The sequence below is a fragment of the Schistocerca serialis genome, chromosome 9, assembly GCF_023864345.2.
Source record: "Schistocerca serialis cubense isolate TAMUIC-IGC-003099 chromosome 9, iqSchSeri2.2, whole genome shotgun sequence".
NCBI lineage: Eukaryota > Metazoa > Arthropoda > Insecta > Orthoptera > Acrididae > Schistocerca > Schistocerca serialis.
This window is the reverse complement of record NC_064646.1, coordinates 36,171,634-36,193,160: the sequence shown is the minus strand read 5'-3', so window position 1 is coordinate 36,193,160 and position 21,527 is coordinate 36,171,634. Positions and strand designations below refer to the sequence as shown.

The following is a 21,527-nucleotide window of genomic DNA, read 5'->3' as shown; positions in this document are numbered from 1 at the left end:
CATCCTCCGTAGTTAACAAAAGAACCCTGTCAAACACAGAAAGGCAGTGCCGGAGGAAGAAGTAATTACATACGAGCCAGGGTTTTTCTGGTCAACTGTGCAGCACAAAAGAGAGGACCAACCAATTATAGGATCTGTGATGACAGGTGATGCTATCGTGTCACTAATGAAGGGAAAACCATCGACCGCATTCTGGTTCTCAATGTCTAAATAGAAACGGAGCAGATAATTCTGATCAGACGCCAGGTCCGGCCTGATCAGAAGGCGAGATAAGGCATCGGCATTGTCTTGTCGGGCTATCAGCCGGTAATGAATCTGAAAACGATAACAAGAGAGGAAGTAAGCCCAGTGCTGCAATGACGCACATGCTTCTCCGGTATGGAAGCGGAAGGGTTAAAAAGAGCAACCAGTGGCTTGTGATCTGTGATTAAATGGAACTTAAAACCATACAAGAAGAAGTGAAATTTCTTGAGAATGAACATAATTACTAAAGCCTCTTTTTCAATCTGAGAATACTGCTGCTGAGCAGAAGTTAAAGGCTTAAAAATATAAGCAATGGGTGGTTCAGAACTGTCCACTTATTTGTGTGCCAACACTCTGCCAAGACCATGCTGAGAGGCATCAGTAGCCAAAACAAAACGCTGACACAACTGAAAAGTGGACAGCCACAGATTTAAGCAAAGTAAATACTCGATCACAAGCTGGGAACCAGAAAAAAGGCACATTTTTATGCAAAAGTGCTTGCAGTGGCTGAGCAACAGAGGATGTGCCCAGTAAAAACTTACAGTAGTACGCAACTTTACCTAGAAATGCCTGCAGTTCCTTAATGGGGGTCAGCCACGGCAATACTGCAATTGCCGCAACATGGTGATGCAATGGCTTGACCTCTGTGTGAGGAACCTCAATTGTTGGCTGAAAAAAAGTGAGACTTGGCAACGCTGTACTTGAGACCTGCGGACTGCGAAACAGAAAACAATAATCAGAGGTTGCTAAGGTGGTCTTCGGTAGAAGAGTCTGAAACAATGATAGTGTCGAGGTAATTGATGCAGCTGGGCACAGAGGCTGTCAGCTGTTCTCAAATGTTGAAAAATTGCAGAAACACTAGACACCAAAAGGCCAAGCACTGATATTGGTAAAAGCTAAAAGGTGTATTGACAATGAGAAAGTGTCTAGGGGCCTCATATAAGGGGAGCTGGAGTTATGCTTCTGACAAATCAGTCTTCGGAAAGTACTGGCCACCTGATAATTTTGCGAGCAACTTGTCAGGGCAGGGCAAAGGGTACGTATCTATCACAGAAAAAAGTGCAAACTGGCTCTGAGCACTATGGGACTTAACATCTGAGGTCATCAGTCCCCTAGAAATTAGAACTACTTAAACCTAATTAACCTAAGGAAATCACACACATCCATGCCTGAGGCAGGATTCGAACCTGCGACCGTAGCAGTCGTGTGGTTCCGGACTGAACCACCTAGAACCGCTCAGCCACTGCGGCCGGCTATCTATCACAGACTGTACATTAAATGTGACAATGAAGTCTCACAGAGGCAAAGATTACACTCAGATTTTTAATGATGACCAGTGGTGTAGTCCATTCTACTGGAAGAAATAGGCTCCTAGAGGGTGGGGAGGGGGTGGGGGGTGTGGGGAAGAGGGTGGACGGACCCTTCCACAGTAATGTGGGCATGAAAATCAGTAGCCACCCAAGATCAGGGGAAAATGGAGACAAAAACTCAGAGCAGAAGGACTCCAGTTGCTGATATGGAACTTGATCTGACACTAAATTTACTTCATTGGCAATGGTGAAACCAAATGTGTTATACACATCTAACCAGAACAGGTCTGCAGTGCGAAAATGATCCACAACAAGGAAGGTGAGAGTGTGAACAACAGATATGTAATACAGGTGCAGAGAACTGACCTAGGATAGAAATCTGCTGTTTATTATAGCTAGCCAACTTCTATGAAATATGTGTGAGGTGAGGGGGACCCACATCCCCTTACATTTGTGTGTTTACTCAAGTCACTGCAGCTTCTGTGTCTACTTGCATTTTTAGGAGTTTATTAAACATACACAAGTCAATAAAAAATTTGTTCAAGGAGACAGTCACTGTAGAGATGCAGTTTATGTCCATCAGTACTACTGTGTCCAACAAGTTTAAAGAGGAGTTACACACCAATGCAATGTGGCCTTTCTTTAGACACTTGTTGCAAACAGCCCAATGCTTAGGGCACACAGCAAGTTCGTGTTGGATGAAGCAGCATGGTCAAGATGGAAGGGGGGCACACAGCTGCTGTTGTGAAAGGCCTGTTGCTGCCATGGCCTAACTGTCAGTGCCCCGTGTGACTCTGAGTTGAAGGTTGTACTGTGGCAATGGCTTCCCTGTCATCCTGAACACTTGGAGCATGCCTAACAGGGATTGACTGAACAACTTCTGATACACTCCCCCCCCCCCCCCCCCCTCCCACCCTCACAGAATCTGATTGCCCATGCCCGTGACACTTCAAAGCACTGTGCTATATTGAGCACATCTGAAAGCATCAGGTACTCACATTAAAGCACTTTTTCATGGACTTCCCTGTCTGGGGCCAGAAAATAACATTATGCACCATGTGACCAGCGTAGGATTCTACTAGTGATCAATTTACAATGATGGCTCAACCCATGTAATTCTGCAGACAGGCTTCTTAAGATTGGTTTGGATGTTTCTGACAATAATAAAATTCTACATGCACTGCAATTACATGCATTCTGTCACAGTAATAGGTTGAGAGAAGCTTGCACATTTCATCAAATGATAAGCTTGCTGGTACTTGCAAAGGTGCAAGTTGCAGTGAAAGCCAGGAAAGAAGAAAGCCCTCCACAGGCTTGCATCACCCAGATGAAAATCCTGGAAATGTTCATACAACTGTGTCTCATGGGAGCCCAATCTTCAGCCAATTTATCACATCTGGAAAGGGTGAAAGTTGCCGTGACAGAAGAGTAGTCTGCAGTGAACATCCAGAAACCAGTTGATTGAGAGCGGTTGCAAGAGCCTGCTGTTGTTCCATGAAAGCTTGATGCTGGGCAATGATACACTAAAGAGCCAAAGAGACTGGTACACCTTCCAAATATTGTGTAGGGCCCTGCAAGCATGCAGAAGTGCCACAACACAGCTTGGCATGGACTGCAATAATGTCTGAAGTAGTGCTGGAGGGAATTGACACCATGAATCCTGCAGGGCTGTCCATAAATCTGTAAGAGTATGAGGGGGTCGAGGTCTCTTCTGAACAGCATGTTGCAAGGCATCCCAGATATGCTCAATAATGTTCATGTCTGGGGAGTTTGGTGGACAATAGAAATGTTTAAACTTGGAAGGGTGTTCCTGGAGCCACTCTGTAGCAATGCTGGATGTGTGGGGTGTCGCATTATCCTGCTGGAATTGCCCAAGTCTGTCGGGATGCACAATGCACACAAATGGATGCAGGTGATCAGAGAGGACGCTTACAAATGTGTCACCTGTTAGTCACATCTAGACATATCAGGGGTCCCATATCACTCCAACTGCACATTCCCCACGCTATTACCGAGCCTCCATTAGCTCAAACAGTCCCCTGCTGACGTGCAGGAGCCATGGATTCATGAGGTTGTCTCCATACCTGTACACGTCCATACGCTCAATACAATTCGAAACAAGACTCGTCTGACCAGGCACCAAGTTTCCAGTCACTAACAGTCCAATGTCAGTGTTGACGGGCCCAGGTGAGGCTTAAAGCTTTGTATCATGCAGCCATCAAGGGTACATGTGTGGGCCTTTGGCTCCAAAAGCCCATATCAGTGATGTTTCATTGAATGGTTCACACACTGACACTTGTTGATGGCCCAGCATTGAAATCTGCAGCAATTTGTGGAAGGGTTGCACTTCTGCCATGTTGGGTGATTCTCTTCAGTCATTGGTGTTCCCATTCTTGCAGGATCTTTTTCCAGCCAAAGCAATCTTGGAAATTTGATGTTTTACTGGATTCCTGATATTCATGATACACTCACAAAATGGTCGTATGGGAAAATACCCACTTCATCACTACGTCAGAGATGCTCTGTCCCATTGCTTATTTACTAACTATAACATGACATTCAAACTCACTTAAATCTTGATAGCCTGCCATTTCAGCAGCAGTAACCAATGTAACAACTGCACCATGCACTCGTTTTCTTATGTAGGCATTGCAGACTGCAGTGCTATGTTCTGCTTGTCTAGGTATCTCTGTATTTGAATACACATGCCTATACCAGTTTCTTTGTCACTTAAGTGTATGTGGAGTATTTCATCCATGGAGATGTTTGTCGGGTGACTCAGCACTGACACTGACACGTGGAGAAAACATAACTCTCCTTCACTGCCAAGTTTTCTGTAGCGAGAACAAACAGGATTTATGGAACACAGTACTTTATACACCAACACATAAATACACTCCTGGAAATGGAAAAAAGAACACATTGACACCGGTGTGTCAGACCCACCATATTTGCTCCGGACACTGCGAGAGGGCTGTACAAGCAATGATCACACGCACGGCACAGCGGACACACCAGGAACCGCGGTGTTGGCTGTCGAATGGCGCTAGCTGCGCAGCATTTGTGCACCGCCGCCGTCAGTGTCAGCCAGTTTGCCGTGGCATACGGAGCTCCATCGCAGTCTTTAACACTGGTAGCATGCCGCGACAGCGTGGACGTGAACCGTATGTGCTGTTGACGGACTTTGAGCGAGGGCTTATAGTGGGCATGCGGGAGGCCGGGTGGACGTACCGCCGAATTGCTCAACACGTGGGGCGTGAGGTCTCCACAGTACATCGATGTTGTCGCCAGTGGTCGGCGGAAGGTGCACGTGCCCGTCGACCTGGGACCGGCCCGCAGCGACGCACGGATGCACGCCAAGACCGTAAGATCCTATGCAGTGCCGTAGGGGACCGCACCGCCACTTCCCAGCAAATTAGGGACACTGTTGCTCCTGGGGTATCGGCGAGGACCATTCGCAACCGTCTCCATGAAGCTGGGCTACAGTCCCGCACACCGTTAGGCCGTATTCCGCTCACGCCCCAACATCGTGCAGTCCGCCTCCAGTGGTGTCGCGACAGGCGTGAATGGAGGGACGAATGGAGACGTGTCGTCTTCAGCGATGAGAGTCGCTTCTGCCTTGGTGCCAATGATCGTCGTATGCGTGTTTGGCGCCGTGCAGGTGAGTGCCACAATCAGGACTGCATACGACCGAGGCACACAGGGCCAACACCCGGCATCATGGTGTGGGGAGCGATCTCCTACACTGGCCGTACACCACTGGTGATCGTCGAGGGGACACTGAATAGTGCACGGTACATCCAAACCGTCATCGAACCCATCGTTCTACCATTCCTAGACCGGCAAGGGAACTTGCTGTTCCAACAGGACAATGCACGTCCGCATGTATCCCGTGCCACCCAACGTGCTCTAGAAGGTGTAAGTCAACTACCCTGGCCAGCAAGATCTCCGGATCTGTCCCCCATTGAGCATGTTTGGGACTGGATGAAGCATCGTCTCACGCGGTCTGCACGTCCAGCACGAACGCTGGTCCAACTGAGGCGCCAGGTGGAAATGGCATGGCAAGCCGTTCCACAGGACTACATCCAGCATCTCTACGATCGTCTCCATGGGAGAATAGCAGCCTGCATTGCTGCGAAAGGTGGATATACACTGTACTAGTGCCGACATTGTGCGTGCTCTGTTGCCTGTGTCTATGTGCCTGTGGTTCTGTCAGTGTGATCATGTGATGTATCTGACCCCAGGAATGTGTCAATAAAGTTTCCCCTTCCTGGGACAATGAATTCACGGTGTTCTTATTTCAATTTCCAGGAGTGTACAATGAAGTACAGGTTGCGCCTAGCACTGAACACATTGACTCGACAACAGTAACACAGTTTACAGAATAGGCTGAGTACTTGTTTTGGGTCACTTATACAATACTGTTTCTTTAGTGGCTCATCAGACTGCACCAGGGAGCCAACCAAGGTTACATCTATAAGTGGGCCTGTGAACTGTATGGACGTGCAATCTCTGAAATCATGTGCATCATGGGTGAAGGTACATTAATACTCTTATACTGTACTGTGGAGTCTCTTTCTCTTCCTGTACATGTACTGGTCTGATGTGACCTTGCCTGTCATGATCCACCAGTTCTCGTTCTTCGTCATCCTTGATTTTCACGTATATATTGTCTGCTTGTTGTGTTACTGGTGGTGTACTGCTGCTTATCTCTGTCCCTTTGATAGTGTATCTTTTAATAGTTACAGGGCTGATGCAGTTGGTGGCAGAAGGGTGCATAGGGCAAGTCTTACAGCTGGGATGGTCGCTGGGCTAGAAGCCATAGGGTAGGGTAATGGGTGCAGGAGTGTAGGAACTGACAAGTATATTGTGGAGATTGGGAGGATGATGTAAAACTATTCGAAGTGTGGTGTGCTAAATGTCAGACAGACTGGACCTCATTTCAGGGTATGTTCATCTTTTCTCAGCATGATGGCTTCTAAAAGCAGGACAATGCAACATATCACACAGCTCACAGGGTACTTGTGTGATTCGAAAACCCCCAACATAAGTTTACTGTACTCTCCTGGCCACCAAACTCATGGATTTAAACCCAGTCAAGAATCTATGAGACCCCCTCAATTGGGCTGTTCATGCCATGGGTCCTCATCCAAGAAACTTTGTGCAGCTGGGCCCGGCACTGGAGTCAGCATGGCTCTACACTGTTGTTGATAACTTCCAGAATCTCACTGACTCTCCTCCTGCATGTCTCGCAGAGGTCCACATTGCAAAAGGTGGTTATTCAGTTTTCTGAAAGGTGGTAACATTAATGTTGCTGGACAGTGTTTCTCTCCTTCTGGATCTTATTTTACAGGTAAGACTGGGACAACTAATTTGTTACTCCTCATTCTTAAAGCCTCTAGTTTTTTCAGTAGTATTTTATGATCCGCATTGTCAAAAGGCTTGGACAAGTCTGAGAATATGCCTTAAGAGCTTCAAGTACTGCTTTTGCAAACTCTTTAATGGCCAATATTGTACTTTAATTTTGGAAAGCAAACTGTGTTTTGTTAAAAATGTTGTATTTATCGAGTTAACTCATTAGTATACTTTTCATATTTGACTGAATTATTTTTTAGTGCATTGGCTGTAGTAAAACTAGCTCATAGTGTTCTATACTCTCTGCATTACGTTTCTTTAGTTAGGACATATCTCATGCATGCTATAGGTACTCCAAAACACCACCTGCAATAAATGAGTCATTTTCTATGTTTGTTAATGGGGTTTGTACACTGTCTGTGCGTGCCTTCAGAAAAGAAACTGGAATCCCATCTATGCCTGCTAACTTCTTTTTCTTCTGTATTGTCTTTCTGACTTCATTCTCTGTTGTGGGAAAACATCATTGCACTTGTTGTATAACTCATTGTGGCTGCTGCATGTGTTTTAAAAGGTTTTGTTTTGCAACTTTGCTGTAATAGCAGAGAAACTGTCATTGCAAAATTTGTAAATTCATGAGGATTTCATATTACTGTTGTTGTCATGATTTAACCTAAAAAGGGCTTGGTCCTGCTCCTGATGACAACAGGTGGCCCAGGTAGTCAGTCACATTCACGCATGCTCCCTCGCAGTGGTGTGGTGTCACATGCTTTGAATACCTGGGCACAGTTGGCCACTGTCGGCTGTCATCGTTTGCTGATGCTATCGCCCCATGGTGGAAGACTTGTACACATCTTCTACATCACTGGGAACCAGAGATCGTTCAATTTTATGCCCTCCTCATTCCTATTGAAACTCCTGGTGTGTTCAACAATCTCTATGGCCTCTCTGTACAGCCTTTCATGATATCTGCTTGTGGCTGCCAGTACTTGAGTCCTATTAAAATGAATGTGGTGGTCTCCGATCTGCAAAGCATGTTCCACAACAGCTGATCTGTCAATCTCTTCCCTCCTACAGTGCTCTTCTAGCTGTTTTTGGACTATTCTGTTTGTAGTACCCACATACACTTCCACATGACTACATGACTCCTATGAATTCCTGCTTACTCCAGCAATTTGAGAGCATCCTTGGCCAATTTTAGGTTATTCTGCATCTTCCGGGTGGCCTGGTAGATTAACGAAACGTTCCATTTTGTCAAGATTTTTCCTGTGCTGTCAGGAACATCCTTAATGATAGGCAGGAAAATTTTGGATTTCACATGTGCTTGTGCATCATTACGATTTTTGCGCAGCATTCTTAATTCTGTTTTTATAACAGCGGATGAATGGATGAATAATCATTCTTAAGCAATGCATTTGTGATTGTGTTTTAATTTCACATCAAGCAAAGCAAGTATGTGAGAGGACAAGCAACAAAAAGAGATGGGAAGAAACACCCTGGTGGAATGATAAAACAAAGGATATAGCACAGAACAACAATAGAGCCTTCGGGGTATGGTTCCAGAAGAGAACAGTAGAGACAAGAGAAGAGTATCAGGCAAGAAAGAAAGAAAGAAGCAAAAGAGTGGTGGCGGAGGAAAGAAGAAAGTGAATCGAACAGCGAACCAGAATGATGGAGGAGGATACTGAAGGTTCAAAACAGGTGTTATATGGGATGATTAAAAGTAAGAGGAAGAACAATACGACAGATTATGCTCGAATGGTGAACAAAAGTCGACAAGATGTAGAGAATAAGGAGGAACCCAAGAATATTTGAAGAACTCCTGAACCCGAATGGAGACCTGGATGCGGAGGAACAAGCCGAGGAGAAAAAAGGGGAGGAACAGCAAATAGAAAAAGACCTTACACAGAGAAAAGCGGAAGAGGCATTGGGCAAGATTAGGGGAAGGAAGTCACCAGGTCTGGATGAGCTAAGTGTAGAGATGGTGAGAGCAGCAGGAGAGGTGGGGATATAACGCAAGAGTTGCAAGTTAGCGCCAAATATAACACTAAACCACATGAGCATTACCCTCTGGGAGGAATTTTAGTTGTTTATTTGACCTTGTGAATACCTAATGGGCAGAGGGTATTCAAACATTAATTTCATATAAGTGGCAATTAATGGAAAACTGAAAGACTTTACTTTGGAGGTAATACTAGTATTGACGTTCATACAAATGAAATAATAAATGGTCACCAGCGTAATTAGGCATCATAATTTGAAACATTATGTTTCAAGAAAACTTAATATGAGCTACTAAATTGACTTTCATTAATACTCCTTATGAATAGTGCAATGAATACACATGACTACCGGACGAACTGAGTAGTGGGTAGCAGTAGTTACTATTTACACAAATCAGCAATCATAGGAATTTTAAAAGTTATTTCACTCATAGTCATAATAGTTACTGTTGCAATCAATAGCTAACTCAGCAATAAGATGTTACTAAAGACTTCACGAAACTAAAATTGGGCATGACCAGAGTCCTGGTTTAACTGACATACAGACACCACAAATAAAGTTAAATGACATTACACAGACGCTTTTTATACTCACAATTTTATGGAAATGCTTCAGATTTCTTTAGCAAAAGCAATATTTAGTTTATCTTTCTTATAATAGAAAAGAATATAGTGGGGACCCATAAACTGAAACTGTCTTTACAGGTAAATTCTGTAACTACTTCAGAAACAAACTGCAATTTGCCAATATTGATTTCTAATACCACTTGAAATAATTTATATGTTCACACTTTAAAGCAAGTAATTCAAATATCAAGTCCAATAACTTCAGAAATTAGTTCATGGTAATAATCAAAGCAAAATTACTTTCCATATAGGTTCAATTTGTGTGCCTTATTCATTATCTGTGAAGCAGGTATTTTTATGGTAACACTACACACTTTGGCACTGAACTTTAGCACATTTAGTACAGAAACAAACCATTAATTAGTTACAAACAGGATACTCAGTTTCCGCACATTTAGGATGGGACTCTGCATTGGTTTCATGGTCAGGATAATTTTAAGGTTCAAACACATGTTTATATCACTGGAATTATTATTGAAAAACACTCACACAAACATACTGGTTCATACTATGATACATATCTGAGTTCTGAAGTTGGTGGAGCAGTGGCACAATAGCAGTGGCAAGCAAGTCTGGTCTCACACATTTGATGTTGAATGCTCTTTATAAATTCTCACTTGGCACCCTCGATGTTAACCGTACAATGGCTAGCCACAGACTGCATAGCGTGCTCACCCAGTAGCCACCAAGATCGACCACCAAAACCACCTTTTAATGTGTGCCAGGCCACTTCTGTAGTGGAGGGGGTTCTCTACACCTTTTGTACTATACAATAAAAGATCCCTAAGCATGAATCAGTTTTCAAAGTACAATTTCCCTTTCTGAACATACATTTTTTATAAAGTTTCTTTATTTTTAAACATTATTTTAGTTTCCATAATACATATATTACAAACTTCCACTTTCTCTCTGACAATTCAATGATCTTCATTAGTAAACAACAACCACTTCACAGTTACATACACATAATTACACAGTACAAACTACTTACAGTCGATATTGCTTTTACAGGGATACAACGGCTATATCGAGTAATGAAAATTAAGTGGAGACAGAATATGATCCAAGAAGACAGGGAGAAGGGAATAACTGTCCCAATCTTTAAGAAGGGAAACAGAAAAGAGTGCAAGAACTATCGGGGGATAACATTGAGTCATTGTGCAAAGATGTTTGGGAAAATTTTGGGAGCACAAATTTGGGCAGAATTAGAAGGAAGAATGAGAGAAGAGCAACATGTCTTCAGAACAGGAAGGTCCACGGTGGATCTAATTTTTGCTGTAAGACAACTGCAGGAATGAATATGGAATAGATTTACTAATGACCTTCCTGGACAATGAAAAAGCGTATGATAGTGTACGCAGAAGCAAAGTGTGGGAATCCCTGGAGAACAGAGGAGTAGCAAAACAGATTATTTGGAGGATATCTACATCTACATCCATACTCCGCAAACCACCTGATGGTGTGTGGCGGAGGGTACCTTGAGTACCTCTATCGGTTCTCCCTTCTATTCCAGTCTCATATTGTTCGTGGAAAGAAGGATTGTCGGTATGCCTCTGTGTGGGCTCTAATCTCTCTGATTTTATCCTCATGGTCTCTTCGCGAGATATACATAGGAGGGAGCAATATACTGCTTGACTCTTCAGTGAAGGTATGTTCTCGAAACTTTGACAAAAGCCCGTACCGAGCTACTGAGCGTCTCTCCTGCAGAGTCTTCCAGTGGAGTTTATCTATCATCTCCGTAACGCTTTCGCGATTACTAAATGATCCTGTAACGAAGCGCGCTGCTCTCCGTTGGATCTTCTCTATATCTTCTATCAACCCTATCTGGTACGGATCCCACACTGCTGAGCAGTATTCAAGCAGCGGGCGAACAAGCGTACTGTAACCTACTTCCTTTGTTTTCGGATTGCATTTCCTTAGGATTCTTCCAATGAATCTCAGTCTGGCATCTCAGTCTTGGATAACAGAAATGTACCATGGATGAGTGAGTTGTGTGAAAGTGGGAGGAGAGAGATCAGCTTGGACTGAACAGAAGAATGGCTTGAGGCAGGGAAGTGTACTTTCACCATTACTCTTCATTGTAATGATGGATGACATAACGAGAACAGTAGCACAAGTAATTGGTGAAAGTAAGATGAAAGCTATGGTGTTTGCAGATGAGCTGATGATTTGGGGGAATAAGGAAGAGGAAGTACAAGAGCAGTTGGACGTATGGGAATGAACAGTACAAGAATATGGGATGAAATTTAGTATAAGTAAGAGTGAGATGATTATCACAACAAGAAAGAAGGAGAGAGGAACAACTGGAATAACAATTGGTGGGGAAATTGAGGAGAGTGAAGAGTTTCAAGTACTTAGGAAGCCTGATACAGGAAGATGGAAAAAATGGCAGAGAAATAAAAGAGTGAGGGAGAAAAGCAGAAGCATTTCAGAAGTGTGTCAGAAGCCTGATATGGAGCAAGGATGTACCCCAAATCAGTAAAAAGGTTATATACCGGACATACTATGTCCCGATCCTGACATTTGCATCAGAAACCTGGGTTATGAAAGGAAGAGAGAAAAGCAAAGTACAAGCTAGTGAGATGAAATTCTTGAGAAACACTACTGGAGTGACAAAGATAGACAGGTTAAGAAATTAGAGGATCAGAGAGTTAATGGTGGTGGAACCATTACAGGAGGAGATAGAGAAATCAAGGCTGAGATGGTATGGACACATTAAGAGAATGGAGGAGAAGAGGATACCCAGGAGGATACACGAGATGAAACTGGAAGGGAAGAGATCAAGAGGAAGACCGAGAGTCAGATGGCTGAAAGGAGTAAAGGAATGTGACCAGAAGAAAGGAAAATACTGGACCAAGGTGAAGACGGAGAGATGGTGGCAAGACAGAAGACGATGGAGAGGCCTATGTTCCATACAAACCTGGCCAGAGGCTGGAAACTGTCCATGATGATGATGATGATGATGATGATGATCAAGCAGCTCTTGTTTGCAAATGTCTCTTGCTCTATCTGACAACATTTGTATGATGCCTTGTTATTGCTGTCGGCAGTGGTTTGAGGAGGAGGAGGAGGATGTTGGTTTGTGGGGTGCTCAACATCATGGTCATCAGTGCCCATACAATTTTCAAATCTTTCCATTTCCTGTCTTGGCACCACTCAAATAAAGATGAGATGATGAGGACAACACAAACACCCAGTCCTGGTGTGAAGAAAATCCCCGATCCGGCCGGGAATCGAACCCGGGACTCCATGATACAGAGGCAGCAATGCTAACCACTAGACCACAAGCTGCGGACTGGTGGTTTGAATCCCGGATTGCATAATGGTCTGAGTGCATGGGTTTTTTGGTAAAATGTGTGGCCTTAGCTAGCATGTCTTTCTTGAAAACTAGCACATGAAGAAAATTTAATCTTCTGCTTGCCTCCTCCTCTGTGGTAAACTGAATATTGCCTCATGACCATTTCAAATGGAATGATGAGGTTTATGAACAGATGGATGGTGTGGCTATGGGGTGCCCTTTAGTCCCAGTTACAAAAAATTTCGTTATGGAAAAATTCAAAGAGGAGACTTTGTAAATTGCCAACAAAAAACTGAACATATGGTTCTGCAACAAAGATGATACGCCTGTTTTGTGCAGGCTTGGCAGAGAGGAACTAGATTGTTTTCACAAGCATCTCAATGGGATTAATTCAAAGATTCAGAACAGCTGTAGGAAGGGAGAGATTGACAGATCAGCTGTTGCAGAACATGCTGTGTTGCCAGGAGAACACCACACTCATTTTGATAGGACTCAACCACTAGCAGCCTCAAGCAGATACTATGAAAGGCTGTACAGAGATGCCATAGAGACTGTTAAATACCCTAGGAATTCCATTAGGAAGGAGGAGGGCATGAAATTGAATGACATCTGGTTCCTGATGCTGAATTAGATGTGTACGAGCCATGAAGAGATGGCAACCAACAATGGCCAATTGCACACGGGCATGCAAAGCATGTGACGCCACACCACTGTCAGTGAGCATGCACCAACGAAGTTTTGCTGCAGTCAGAAGTGAGCCAGGATGTGAATCAGATGTCCAGAGCAGTTACAATCCCCCTTGAAAATGTCCTCAGTGGATGGGGATGAAACAGTGGATTTTAATGAAAAATCCATCCAAACATAGCACAATAACCCAGAAAATTTTGTTAATTGTGACATTTCACAGTCCTGAAAGTTTACATTTTACAGACTACAGAAGTACAAGTTGGAAAAGAAACAAGGCTGTCTAACAAACAGTTATGGCCAGCAAATTCGCTGCGGTCATTAATGTGGTATTACGTGGCAAGACACTAAAAATTTCCTTGAATCAATATAGGTCAACACATGTAGTCCTTATAGAGCCATATTTCCCATGGCAGAAGTTGCTGCAGAGCTGTACGTTCTTTCCTTCTTCATCATCCAAGTGCAAGTATGGAGTTTTAATGAAGTGATTAAAATGCAGAGTTTGTGGCCAATATCTGGATAATGTGATTACATATATGCAGAGTTTTACAGATAAATGATCTTAACAGTTTGAAGCACAGTCACATCAACATATTTTAAAATCATTTTATCCAATTTTAACTGTTTGAGGTGGGGTACTTGGCTTGTTAGACTATAAAAAAGAGTGCACTGATCAAAAGCTAGTGCAATTTGTCTCTGTTGCTGGATATTTCTATGTGCCACCCATCAATTAATTTTAGTGAGTAGTTGCCTTTTTCATTTTTATTTATTTAAATGTTATCTTCACTAAATTATGAAATCAAAAATTAGCATGAATCTATTTTTCTGCTGTTCCAGGTGGTGTAAAATGCCAGTATACAACTGTACAACAAGTTCAGATATGCCAGTGACATGGAATGAACTTGTAAAGATTGGACAAGATCTGTACACACAGTTTCCCTCCCCAAAGATGCTGTGGTACCCCAGTGGAGCCATTCATCGAAACTGTATTGTGTACATCATATGTCTTGTCCTGTTCCAGTTTCTACCAGCAATCATTGTTGATGCGGCATTTGTACTTTCTGGGAAGAAACCATGGTAATGAAACATTACACATGCAATTACTTACCCAATTCACTATGAATGTATATGCAGTTAACATCATTTAAAAAGAATTTCTTAGATCTTCATTAGTATAACACGGTCAAATATGTCTGATTAAAACTGCAGTGATTTTTCAAGGCAAGAAAAATCTCAAACAAAATCTGTGAAAAACATATAACAATATGCAACTTTTTTAGGATGAGGTGTGGGAAGAATCCAGGAACTTATACAGTATGTAGTGAAAGCTCCTGAAAGGAAATGTCTTATGTAGAAAATATAAGAAATATTGCACCAAATATGCCAGTGTAGATATGAGGACCCAAGTGCTGTTCCATGAGGATGAGAGAAGAGATACCTAACTGTGATGGAAAGTGTAATTATTTACCTGAGTGTCATATATTCAAAACATTACTGGGATAATCTCTCACAGAAATCATGAATGTTGTCTAATAGCTGCTGATGGGTCATTGCCAGGTCCAGCACTGTTCCTTCAGCAAAGTTATATATGGAAAATGGCTTGAAGGCTATCCCTACACTTATGAGGAATAGCTTCGGGCACTGCCTCTCACTGATAGCAAGACACACCTAGTACCGTGTGCCTTGCCTCTCCTGCTCAAGTAGTGGCCCCTTCTTCAACCAAGGTATAAGCAGCAGCATTGGGGAAGGAAGAGGCTGTTAGTAGTAGCCAGTTTTTGAACAATGTGCACCCTATTGTACCTCTCAACCGTCTGACTGTTGTCAATGATTTTACTTCTCATGCTCCACTGCTCCCCAGGTGCTGTTGGTGAGTTTAGGTGCAGCCTATGTATTTTTGGTCAAATGTTTGAGCAGAGTGAAGGCAAGACTCCCTAGAAGTTATTTTTGTCTGAATTTTCATAGCAAAAGAAGAGTGCAACATGGACAAATGAGGTATTAAATTGACAAACATGAGGTCTAGTTTAAAAAATATATATATTTAATTGCTTGAAAGTAATCAGTGTAATTGAGAAAAATTTAGTAGGAAGTAAAAAAGTTAGTAAGAGAATTTCAATGATGAAGACTTCTAGGGTTATCAGCTGAGACAAGGCGTCATTCTGCAGCAATGCTTCTACAAGTTTCTCACTCATTATTTTCCGGCAAAGTGTTGCTTTGTGTCCAGCTCCTCTGTCTCGTCTGCAACAGCTAGGACAATCGTGCACTTCCAGAAGGGGTGTTAGGGATGGTGATGGGTGGGGGAGAATCACAGGTGGTGGGGGACTACTGGCGTGTTGGAGAGTACTGGCATTATGCCCTGCTGCTGCCTGTTTGTTCCATCCATTGCCTTTGCCACTTTCCATCAGAGTGTTCTTGTTATATTCTTGCTATTGCTACGTCACATGCACTGCTCAGTTGAAAACCGGTATCCCAGTTGACAAGATAATCATGGATCCATATCTCCACTGTCTTTTTGAAGACTGAGTCTCAGAACCTATTCATCGAGCACACCACCTCTGTCTGTTCAAAATGAAACATATGACCTTCATTGAGGCCATGCTCTACCACTGCAGATCTGTCCATTTGGACAGGGAGAACACTTCTCATATGTTGTGAACAGCGCTGCAAAATACACAGTTGTTCCTGGCTTATATACTGATCACCACATTTGCAACTGATGCTGTAGACTCTAGGTGTCCGTAGTCCTAGTTTGTCTTTCATTGAGACAAGCATTTCTTTCTTTATTTCAGCCCATGACCAGAAAATGGTTTTAATGTTGATCTTCATCACAAGGCTTGAACTGGACATACTCTACTCACATGCCACCTGTAACTCACATCCAGTCTCTCCTCCGGCACATGGAAGTGCGTAGATGGTAAACAGTGAACTCCGCAAGCACAGAACTACCTTGGGACAACACAACAAGTTCTCCGACTTCTGGGGACAAACATGCAGAATATCGACACCAAGAACTTGAGGACCATCATCATTTTGACTAGAAAGGAACTGGACGAGGTGACAACATCCATGCTGTCAAAACAATTAAATCTTGTGCCAGATCCAAACGCATTACGCAAATGAGAGATTAGCAGCAGCATCCAGGAAGCAATTTGGGGGCTTCTCTTGATACCTCTGAAGAGGTGAGGAGGGAGACCTGCAGGGGTCTTGACAAAGCAAAAATGCTGAAAACTAACATCTCCTCGGCAGGGCACAGAGCAAAATGCAACCACGGAGAAGATGAAGACAGTCGTCCTAGCAACTGTTGTTGTTGTTGTTGTGGTCTTCAGTCCTCAGACTGGTTTGATTCAGCTCTCCATGCTACTCTATCCTGTGCAAGCTTCTTCATCTCCCAGTACCTACTGCAGCCTACATCCTTCTGAATCTGCTTAGTGAATTCATCTCTTGGTCTCCCTCTACGATTTTTACCCTCCACGCTGCCCTCCAATACTAAATTGGTGATCCCTTGATGTCTCAGAACATGTCCTACCAACCGATCCCTTCTTCTAGTAAAGTTGGGCCACAAGCTCCAGTTCTCCCCATTTCTATTCAATACCTTCTCATTAGTTATGTGATCTACCCATCTAATCTTCAGCATTTTTCTGTAGCACCACATTTCGAAAGCTTCTATTCTCTTCTTGTCCATGTTTCACTTCCATACATGGCTACACTCCATACAAATACTTTCAGAAACGACTTCCTGACATTTAAATCTATACTCGATGTTAACAAATTTTTCTTCTTCAGAAATGCTTTCCTTGCCATTGCCAGTCTATATTTTATATTCTCTCTACTTCGACCATCATCAGTTATTTTGCTCCCCAAATAGCAAAACTCCTTTACTACTTTAAGTGTCTCATTTCCTAATCTAATTCCCTCACCATCAACCGATTTAATTCGACTACATTCCATTATCCTCGTTTTGCTTTTGTTGATGTTCATCTTATACCCTCCTTTCAAGACACTGTCCATTCCGTTCAACTGCTCTTCCAAGTCCTTTGCTGTCTCTGACGGAATTACAATGTCATCGGCAAACCTCAAAGTTTTTATTTCTTCTCCACGGATTTTAATACCTGCCACGAATTTTTCTTTTGTTTCCTTTACTGCTTGCTCAATATACAGATTGAATAACATCGGGGACAGGCTACAACCCTGTTTCACTCCCTTCCCAACCACTACTTCCCTTCCATGTCCCTTGACTCATATAACTGCCATCTGGTTTCTGTACAAATTGTAAATAGCCTTTCGCTCCCTGTATTTTCCCCATGTCACCTTCAGAATTTGAAAGAGAGTATTCCAGTCAACACTGTCAAAAGCTTTCTCTAAGTCTACAAATGCTAGAAACGTAGGTTTGCCTTTCCTTAATCTTTCTTCTAAGATAAGTCGTGGGGTCAGTATTGCCTCACGTGTTCCAACATTTCTGCGGAATCCAAACTCATCTTCCCCGAGGTCGGCTTCTGCCAGTTTTTCCATTCGTCTGTAAAGAATTCACATTACTATTTTGCAGCTGTGACTTATTAAACTGATAGTTCGGTAATTTTCACGTCTGTCAACACCTGCTTTCTTTGGGATTGGAATTATTATATTCTTCTTGAAGTCTGTGGGAATTTCGCCTGTCTCATACATCTTGCTCACCAGATGGTAGAGTTTTGTCAGGAATGGCTCTCCCAAGGCCGTCAGTAGTTCTGATGGAATGTTGTCTATTCCCGGAGCCTTGTTTCGACTCAGGTCTTTCAGTGCTCTGTCAAACTCTTCACGCAGTATCAAATCTCCCACTTCATCTTCATCTACATCCTCTTTGCTTCGAACTGGGTTTCCATCTGAGCTCTTGATATTCAGACAAGTGGTTCTCTTCTCTCCAAAGGTCTCTTTAATTTTCCTGTAGGCAGTATCTATCTTACCCCTAGTGAGATAAGCCTCTACTTCCTTACATTTGTCCTCTAGCCATCCCTGCTTAGCCATTTTGCACTTCCTGTCGATCTCATTTTTGAGACGTTTGTATTCCTTTTTGCCTACTTCATTTACTGCATTTTTGTATTTTCTCCTTTCATCAATTAAATTCAGTATCTCTTCTGTTACCCAAGGATTTCTACTAGCCCTCGTCTTTTTACCTACTTGATCCTCTGCTGCCTTCACTATTTTATCCCTCAAAGCTACCCATTCTTCTTCTGCTGTATTTCTTTCCCCTATTCCTGTCAATTGTTCCCTTACACTCTCCCTGAAACTCTCTACAACCTCTGGTTCTTTCAGTTTATCCAGGTCTCATCTCCTTAAATTCCCACCTTTTTGCAGTTTCTTCAGTTTTAATTTACAGTTCATAATCAATAGATTGTGGTCAGAGTCCACATCTGCCCCTGGAAATGGCTACATTTTAAAACCTGGTTCCTAAATCTCTGTCTTACCATTATATAATCTATCAGAAACCTTTTAGTATCTCCAGGGTTCTTCCACGTATACAACCTTCTTTCATGATTCTTGAACCAAGTGTTAGCTATGATTAAGTTATGCTCTGTGCAAGATTCTACCAGGTGGCTTCCTCTTTCATTTATTAGCCCTAATCCACATTCACCTACTACATTTCCTTCTCTCCCTTTTCCTACTGTTGAATTCCAGTCACCCATGACTATTAAATTTTCGTCTCCCTTCACTACCTAAATAATTTCTTTTACCTCATCATACATTTCATCAATTTCATCATCATCTGCAGAGCTAGTTGGCATATAAACTTGTACTACTGTAGTAGGCGTTGGTTTCGTGTCAATCTTGGCCACAATAATGCATTCACTATGCTGTTTGTAGTAGATTACCCACACTCCTATTTTTTTTATTCATTATTAAACCTACTCCTGCATTACCCCTATTTAATTTTGTATTTATAACCCTGTATTCACCTGACCAAAAGTCTTGTTCCTCCTGCCACCGAACTTCACTAATTCGCACTATATCTAACTTCAACCTATTCATTTCCCTTTTTAAATCTTCTAACCTACTTGCCCGATTAAGGGATCTGACATTCCACGCTCTGATCCGTAGAACTCCACCTAGTGGTGTAAAATAGCTGGGCATTTATAAGTTGTGGTAAATGACCAGGAGAAACGCCTGTGAAAATGCCAAAAATTCATAAATACCCTAGAATTTATGATTTTTTTAGATTAACTGATAAGCGGTACTTGTAAAAAATTTAAGCTGATATTCTGTGTTGGAAAAGGTGTTTTGTAAGACTGCTTCTTGAGTGGTTTGGTAACCAAGTTGAAAAAGCTGCTTGAGAGTTAGGGGAGAGTTATTAGGACAGTTATTAGGAGAGTTATAAGGAGAAATAAACTGGACTGTAAACAGAGCTTTTTACATTTTTAATGAGGTCAATTATAGTATATAATAAAATAATATAGTATATAATAAAAGAAGAAAACATCACTGAAGTTTAAAAGTAATTTTTGAAATAAAGTATAGTTTACATAGAGCAGCTAGCTTGGAGGTAGTATTTTTACTTATACCATGCTACTGGGGAAAAGTTAAAAAGTTGTTCTCAATCGCTGAACTGAACTCAAGCACTTTTTTTCAAATTCTGAGGGCAGTTGAAATACTTTTTGATATGCTATTACATTTTGTTGGAATGTGAATGTTTGTATTCATCAAACCAATATTTACAAGATACTCCTTTCCCTTTTAAACTGAAAAAGTCCCAAACAGGTCCTTTTTTCCTTAACCATCTTGCAACTGCTCAATAGCATATTGTCTATAACAGTGTAAATAAGAGAAGGACAAGGTTATGTTGCTTCTCCCTCAACCACATAGACTTGAATGACTATCAGACAGACAGATCAGTGTTGCCAATTCCATTTAAATAAATAACCTGCAGAATTGCATGAATTACCTGAAATTACTAGCCACTCACTCAAAATGTTACATACTACCAATTTGCAATAACAACAATAGCACTAATATTTCCTTGGAATAACTGAAATTGGAGTAAAAACAGCTTATTCATAATCATTTTAGTTCTCGATGTGTCGCGTATCAATTCTGATTCCACAAATTCAAGAATCACAGATTCTCTAGGAATCCACTACTATCGGAATCAAATGAGTCCAGCATCTTGGGCATCAGTTCTTTGTTATCACATCTTTTTTTATGTTCACAGCAGTGCAGTCATACAAAAACAGAACAGAAAACAATAGCTTGCCCCAAATGTCGCTACATCTGACAAACTTTTTTCTTTTTCACTGAAAATAGTTTAATATTTAAGAAAATATTTGTCATCAAAAACCAAATGCCAGCTGTTTAATACATTAAGTAGTAATTTTGGTGTTAATAATCATTCTTCATTAATATTTGACATGGATTATAAAGTGCGTTACATTACAAAATGATGACCTAAGGACAATTATTTTTATACCGGCTTGTCACTACACAGCTGTTCAACGTAATGTGTGTGCAGGCAGGTGTGCACGCATGCATGGGTGTGAAAGAGAGAGAGAGAGAGTAGAAATGATAAAAGTAAAAAAAGTAAAAATGACATTATAAATTATAAGCAGCCATCAGCAACACTTGTCCATTCATTCTAACTGATAATTTGGTGGTAGGGGTGTATACTGGCAACACGCAATATCCTGTTGCACGGCATGCTTTACAACATGACAATTATAATCCCGGCACCTGTTTCAGCATACCTGCCATCTGGATTCTTCCCCTAGACACCAGTTTCTCAGAATTCTGCAGGAGGAAACTAGCGCTACAACATATCCTTCATTCTCACCATCCTCCTGGCCTTAATTTATGTTAATTTCTTCCATCTCAGCATTTCTTCACAGTAGCTACTCTTTTCTTCACTCCATTTTAGTTTTCTACAACTCTCATTGTCTTACCCATCTATTTTTCGCTGCCCCCTCCCACCTTTGTTACATACAACGCATTTAGCTTTTCACTCTTATTAACTCATGCACGGTGTTTAAACAGAAATCTCTGTCTTGCATATCA

The 21,527-nt window shown here is 42.0% G+C and overlaps 1 protein-coding gene across 1 annotated transcript in view; it reads left to right on the top strand.

Moving 5' to 3' along the window:
• LOC126418805 (putative fatty acyl-CoA reductase CG5065) overlaps positions 1–21,527 on the top strand; it is a 129,712-nt gene that overhangs the window by 82,087 nt on the left and 26,098 nt on the right. The window contains exon 6 of the mRNA XM_050085742.1: positions 14,355–14,594. Within this exon, the coding sequence (XP_049941699.1) occupies positions 14,355–14,594 (240 nt within the window). The remainder of the gene's footprint in view (positions 1–14,354; positions 14,595–21,527) is intronic.